The following is a 7,098-nucleotide window of genomic DNA, read 5'->3' as shown; positions in this document are numbered from 1 at the left end:
ATCAAATAATAGAAAATATTTTTTATTGTAATAAAAAAAAAATTTATTTTTTTAAAGATTAAAAAAATCCAACGTGTTGCACGTGAAGTTTGGGAGCGGGGGCAGGAACTCGCAATAAGGCAAGATCTACAAAAATCTTGTCGAAAATATATTATTTAAAAATAGAATTGCTTTTTCTTTTCTTTTCTTTATTTTTAATAAAAATATAATTGCTTTTTAATCATCTATAAATTAGAGTTTTTTATGGCTCTCACCAGTCACACCAAAGTTCTTCAGCATAATATCAAATCCACAGTCCTCTCTCTTTCCATGGCTCTTCACCAGTTTCTTTCTTCCTCCCCAATGACCCATTTCACCAAACAAGTTTCCTTTAGTCTCGAGCCTTCTTTTGTCCCTCGTGTTGTTAAAGCAAAAGGCATTGCAACAATGTCTTCTAACACGACCATCGTTCGACGCTCTGCAAATTTTCATCCTTCTATTTGGAAAAATGAATTCATCCAATCATTGTCAAGTGAATTTATGGTAAAAATGAATGAAATTATTCATTTGGTGGTGTTATTTTACTACTTTTCGTTTCGATTTAGTTATGGTGTTTGTTGGTAACGAACCTCTAATCATGTCATGTTAGGGAGAAACATATGTAGATCGTTTCAACATGTTAAAAAAAGAGGTAGAAGGCATCATGAATCATATAATTGACGACCCTCTGAAACAACTCGATCTTATCGATACCTTACAACGACTTGGAATCTCATACCACTTTGAGAATGAGATTAAGGGTATACTGGAAAGAAGATACCGCAGTGATCAAGGAAATAATAGTTGCAAGAAAATTGATGTCTATGCAACAGCTCTTGAATTTAGACTCATGAGGCAACATGGATTTAGTGTTTCACCAGGTATATTGTTTTACCTTTCTTTTTATATTAGTAAACATTCGTCAAGTTTGAGTACATAATTAAACTTCAAATTATCTCCACGTAATGTCTATTTTTACCTTGGTTTAATTGTTACCCAATCTGCAGATTCTATTTTATCACCCTCAACTTTCATTTCGAGATTATTCATGTTATTTTTTCTTTTTTCTTTTTCTTTTTTTTTTCACTTGGCTCATTTTTATACATTATGCAAGATTTATATTTATGTAAAATCATCTTACATCATTTAATAACATTTTCCATTTTCACTCCATTGTACTTTTTACTCTTTCATTTTCTCTAGGTTTCATTTCATTTTCTCTACGTTTCATATATTTTTTATTTGCACCTTTATGATATATATTAATATTTATTGAGTTCCATCTCAAGACCAATTGGCAATGAGAAGAGTAGCCCCTCTCTTTTTAACGTGGGATCCATAACATGCCCCTCAAGATCGTGGATCTTTTGGCTCATCGATCTTGGTCGGATACCATTTCTGGATCAATTGCTGGTTTGAGCATTTTGAACTCTAATACCATATTAATATTTATGAGATTTCATCTCAAAATTAACTAACAATAAGAGGAGTAGCTCATATTTATTATAAATCATTGTTAGATTATTACTACATTTATGTTACTATTTGCCATAAATATCTTAGATTTTATACTATACTGAATCGATTTCCCAACATATGCTCCCATTACCATTTTAATCTTTACTATTATTTTTAATATCTATTAACATATACACCCATCTTTCTATTTACCCTACTTTATACCTTTGTTTCTATTGGTTTACATACTGTCTACATTTTTCTCATCATGTGTGATTTTCCCTGTAAAATTTTTGAAGTCCCATTCCATATACTTTGCACTACAATTGACGGTGTCGGTGGTTCCTCTTTTTGAGTTTCTTTCTTTCTTTAATTTTTTTTATTTAACTATTTTTGAATAAAGTTATTTTCCTCTATTTTTTAGAAAACTATTTCGACAGCCACCGTTTTAACGACGTTTATTTTTTCTAGATTTAGATACGGATGCGGTATAGTTTTTATTTAATTATTGTTATTATTATTATTATTATTTGTTGAGAAAAATAAAGTTTAACTTTTTTGAACTATAAAATAGTAAGATTTTATTAGATGGTGTTTAGCGATATTTTGGCCATATTAGAATAATCAAATACCCAAACGAGTATGTAAAGGGCCACATTTGCAATATTTTAAATTTTTGTCTTTTATAAAAAATGGGCTATTAAAAATATTCCCTTTCTTTGTAATCTTATCAACACTATCTATTTTGGGCCAAAGTCCAATCGGTTTGTTCCTTCTTTTTAAATTATTATTATTTTAAATCTATCAAAATGACCGCAGCGAAATGAAGGAATTGTTAGAGTTTATATTATCCCCAAAGAGGTATCAAAGTTTATATATTACAACAATTTTACCAAATAGTCCACGAAAAGATAGATGATGGCAGGATGCCCTACAACCACTTGAGCATTTAATGACGACCAAAAATTAAAACACGAACGAAATAATGAGGGACAGCAAAAAAAAAAATATGCTTAAATTTAAATTGACATCCAAGACCTGATATGTGAGTTTAATATTGCTAAGTTTTTTCACACTTATTATGGATCAATTGTTCTTAGGTTATAAAGTGGAGAGAAGATCTCTCCTCATTATCTAGGTTTTAAGATGATAATTAAAGTTAATGCAATTTTATATTTAAACATTTTTTTTTTATTACAGAGGTCTTCAATAACTTCAAGGACAGAACATCACATTTCAGCACATATTTATGTGTGGATATAAAAGGAATGATGTCTTTATATGAAGCTTCGTTCTTATCTATTGAAGGTGAAAACATTTTAGAGGACGCAAAAAATTTTACGACCAACTGCTTAGAGAAATACATCACATCGAGTAGGAATGAACTCGATGTAGCCATTGTTAGACATGCTTTGGAGCTTCCCTTGCATTGGAGAGTGCCTAGACTGGAGGCAAGGTGGTTCATTGACATATATGAAAGAAAAGCCCATATGAATCCTATTCTTCTTGAAATTGCTAAATTAGATTTCAACATGGTACAATCTATCCACCAGGAAGATCTTAAATATGCGTCCAAGTAAGAACATAATATTATGATTACCATTCAACATTTGTTGAGTTGAAAATCACGTGTTTTCTCATCATTTTTAACAATTACCCTCTTGGACTTGATTTTTTTTACTATAAAGGTGGTGGAGAAGCATTGGCATTGCAGAAAAGTTGAGCTTTGCAAGAGATCGATTGATGGAAAGTTTCATGTGGACAGTAGGCATTGGATTTCAACCTGAACTTGGATATTTTAGAAGAATGTCTACCAAGGTTAATGCATTGATAACAGTTATTGATGATGTCTATGATGTTTACGGCACATTGGAAGAACTTGAGCTCTTCACTAATGTGGTAGAAAAGTAAGTAATTTAGTGATTCTATTTTTTAATTTAAGAATATATATATATTAATTTTGGACTAAAATTTGTGCGGAACTTATGAACCTTTTCAAATGATAATTTTCAGATGGGATATTGTTGCAATGGAACAACTTCCTGATTACATGAAACTATGTTTTCTTGCTCTCTACAATACGATTAATGACATGACTTTTGAACTATTAAGAGACAAAGGAGTAAATGTCATCCAATGCCTTAAGAAATCGGTATGAGCTTAATATGAAAGTATTATTTTTTTTTAACTTTTTAACATGATTGAGAGATTGAAAAATTATTATGTAATTTATTTCCTCAAAATTGATCTGTACAGTGGGTAGATTTGTGCAAATCTTATATGTTGGAGGCAAAGTGGTATCATAATGGTTATAAACCAACATTGCAAGAATATTTGGACAACGCATGGGTTTCAATATCAGGCACAGTCATATTAGTTCATGCATATGTTCTTGCGACATCTCCAATGGTAAAGGACGATTTGGAGAGTTTGGAGAACAATATTGATATATTCCGTTGGTCATCCACGATCTTGCGACTTGCCGACGATCTAGGAACATCATCGGTATGTGAATAACAACCCTTAATATTTAGTAAAAGTAATATATATATAGACACGAGAGCTTATTATATAATTCTTAACCCGATGAATTAATCTAATAATGTGATATATTCTTATTTGATCAAAGTACTAATCTTATTATTAGTTTTTAATATAAATCCATACCATAATTCATATATTGGAGTAGATGCCTTTACTACAAAGCTAAATCATTAACTAACATTAGTACATTAATTTCAATATTAAGAATTACATATTAATTGTAATAAAAATCTATTTTAATGCAAAAATATGATTTAAATATTATTTTGGTTCATAAACTCTGGGATGTTTTATCAAATTATAAAATATATCATATTTGAATTCTTAAAGTTCTGCATAAAAACATATTTTAGGGTTATGTTTTCAATAATTATTTAACAAGAAAAATATTAGGATTCAAACCTAAAAATATTGTTCTCGTCATTAATATATATTCCGTAATGTTTAAATATCTAGAGTCATTCTCAAAACTCAGGTGAACTGAATTCTTCTAACAAATCGTCTCTATAATTTCAATAATGTAAATAGGCTGTATATATTTATTTTATTTTATTTGTATTCAGTTTTCTCAGCAATTGGGAAACGTCTTAGTTCTTCGACCTAGTCAAACATCATTAGTCAATATCTTATTTAGTAGATAAACTAATGTTAATATAATATTATATTAAATCATAACGATTTTAACCATTTAATTATTGACATATAATTAAATTTATTAACCTTAGTTTTTTCATATTTTATAACAAAACTAAAAAACTTCACGTGCGACCACGTGTTATTATTATTTTTATTTAGTACAACATGTGGGATTGAGGTTCGAACTTACAATCAAGGAGATATGTGTTAATTAACGTCTTGAATTATGCTCGCTTTAATTGTGTCCACGTGTTTGATAAAAAAAGGATCATTGAAAATGAACCAGGTAAGAAACTAGAAGGTATAACCAATACTTCAATGGAATAGAAATCCAAGTTATTTTTTCGTGACCTTTTTCATTTTAACAATTCTGATAACATATTTTGTATAATTTTTGTAAATTTCATTCAGGATGAACAAATAAGAGGGGATGTTCCAAAATCAATACAATGTTATATGAATGACACCGGAGCTTCGGAGGTTGATGCTCGCAAGCATATCAAATATTTGATTGATGAAACATGGAAGAAGTTAAACAAGGTTGCGGAAGACAATTCTGTTTTTTCTCAACTGTTCGTTGAGATGGCTAAAAATGTTAGTCGAACCGCTCAATGCATGTATCAATATGGGGATGGACATACGATAGAACATCAAGAAACGAAGGATCGTGTGGTGTCTCTACTTATTCAACCTATTCCTACTACAACAAATATCACATGTGATAACATTGAAAAATTGTTATTGTAGAACTTTCCACAGCGTTTCGATAACGCCGTGGTAGGTGATGTTGAAAGTCTTTGAATTTTGAATAATGTTTTTTCTACGCTATGTTTAATGCTATAAAATTTTACTTTTCGATTTCATAATTTCAATGTTATAAAAACTCTTTGTTGTTACATTTTAATATTTATAATTATAGGTGAGTTTTCTTTTTGATATTTAATTTAAGAATTTAAGGATGAAGAGGTTTTATCAATTTTTGTTCTGAAGTTTGTCCAAGAGGTGATCGACAAGAATGGTTGGGCGTATTTCAGTGCTCCAGTGGGCCTTTGCTCCCCCGCCTTGTTCGAGAATTTTATGCCAATTTTAACGAGGATAGCATCGGCCATACAGTGGTCGGGGAGGTGGAGGTAGATTCGACGCCGAAGAAGATTAATCGCACCTTGCACCTACCCTCTACCCTCTAACATTTATGTTGTTTTCAATGCAACGATGCTGGAGCCAATGGAAGAACAATTGGCTCGCGCCCTATCTGTAGTGGGCCACAGGGCGGCCACTCGCTGCTATCCTCTTTTGTCACACCCGAATCTAATGTCTAGCTTTATTTCCTCAAGAGCATAATTATGCCGACCAAGCATGTCTCATCCATCACAAAGGAGGGAGTCCTTATATTGTCATGCTTGCTCAAGGGACAATCCATTGATGTTAGTCAAATAATCCATCATGAAATCATCCAGTGTGTGATGAAGAGGATGGGTCGCTTGTTTTCCCACATCTCATCTCAAAGCTTCGTCTGAAGCAAGATGCTCTTGTCATTCAAGACGAATAATGGAGAAGTGGTTTATCCACCAGCCTCTAATGTCTCCTGTGCTCTCGCGAAGAAGTGCGATCCTCATAGGGGCCATCAATGAAATGATGGCCCACCAAGCTAGAATCTATGTTGAGCTGTCTCAGCTCAAACAAATGGTTGCCGCACTTTCAGAGCAACTCACCAATCGTGAAAATAAGCTCAAGACTATCTTGGAGGGTGTAGCCCAACAGCAGCAGCTACATCTTCTTCGGTGCCTTCTGTTATGACAGCTTTGATGCAATATAACTCTGAATATGAGGAGGAGGATGAAGTTGCGGGTGGTGACTCCGAGGAAGAGGAGAGTGAAAGTAGCTCAATATAGAAAAAATGAAGTCTCTCTCTAGGACCTCATATCTCTCTAAACAAATCAACCAACAAACCAAATTGTTTTTTACTTTTCAGCATTTATTTTTCTGTTTTTGCTTTTCTACTAGTTAGTTTTATATCTTAAATCAATATGTCTACCTTTCCTCCAAATATATTTTGAGTGCTTTAATGAATAGAAATATGTATGTTTTTGTCTCTAGTGTTGTGTGCATCTTGTGCTTGTCCTGCCTTTGGTGTGATCAGAATGGACCCAAAGCTCCAAGATTCCACTTACACCAAAAGCTTGAAAAAAACCCACAAAATGAATGAAACTCCATTGGACCCAACAATAAATTTTGACCATTTTAAAAGCCAATGAAGAACCTACTAGGGTCAAGACGAAGCGAGGAATGGAAGAGAAGCCAAGCGAGTGACCACAAATTAAGGACAAGCTCATCGCAAGGCCACCCGCACGCATGTTCGACCAGGCGCACAACAACGCGCGTGCGCGCCCCTACCGCGCTAACCTCCCAGCACGCCTCTACAGCGCGCCACACTGCCGTGCT

At 32.8% G+C, this 7,098-nt stretch overlaps 1 protein-coding gene across 3 annotated transcripts; it reads left to right on the top strand.

The window, feature by feature from the left end:
* Nucleotides 1–235: 235 nt before the first annotated feature.
* On the top strand, nt 236–6,752 carry LOC111022002 (terpene synthase 10). 3 transcript variants are annotated; one of them, XM_088120914.1, is made up of 8 exons: nt 252–522; nt 629–899; nt 2,677–3,052; nt 3,165–3,383; nt 3,490–3,628; nt 3,733–3,981; nt 5,068–5,433; nt 5,647–6,752. In XM_088120914.1, the coding sequence occupies exons 1-7, from the start codon at nt 310–312 to the stop codon at nt 5,401–5,403; spliced, it is 1,803 nt and encodes a 600-aa protein (XP_087977040.1). In that variant the 5' UTR covers nt 252–309; the 3' UTR covers nt 5,404–5,433; nt 5,647–6,752. The 3 variants fall into 3 exon arrangements, with proteins under 3 accessions (XP_087977041.1, XP_087977040.1, XP_022154840.1); XM_088120915.1 differs by lacking the exon at nt 5,647–6,752 and having other exon boundaries at nt 236–522; nt 2,785–3,052; nt 5,068–5,599; XM_022299148.2 differs by lacking the exon at nt 5,647–6,752 and having other exon boundaries at nt 5,068–5,599.
* Nucleotides 6,753–7,098: the final 346 nt, after the last annotated feature.

The sequence above is a fragment of the Momordica charantia genome (assembly GCF_013281855.1).
Source record: "Momordica charantia cultivar OHB3-1 chromosome 2 unlocalized genomic scaffold, Mcharantia_2.0 BLBB01000002.1, whole genome shotgun sequence".
NCBI classification, from domain to species: Eukaryota; Viridiplantae; Streptophyta; class Magnoliopsida; order Cucurbitales; family Cucurbitaceae; genus Momordica; species Momordica charantia.
The sequence above is the reverse complement of the archived record's forward strand: the minus strand, read 5'-3'. Positions and strand labels throughout refer to the sequence as shown.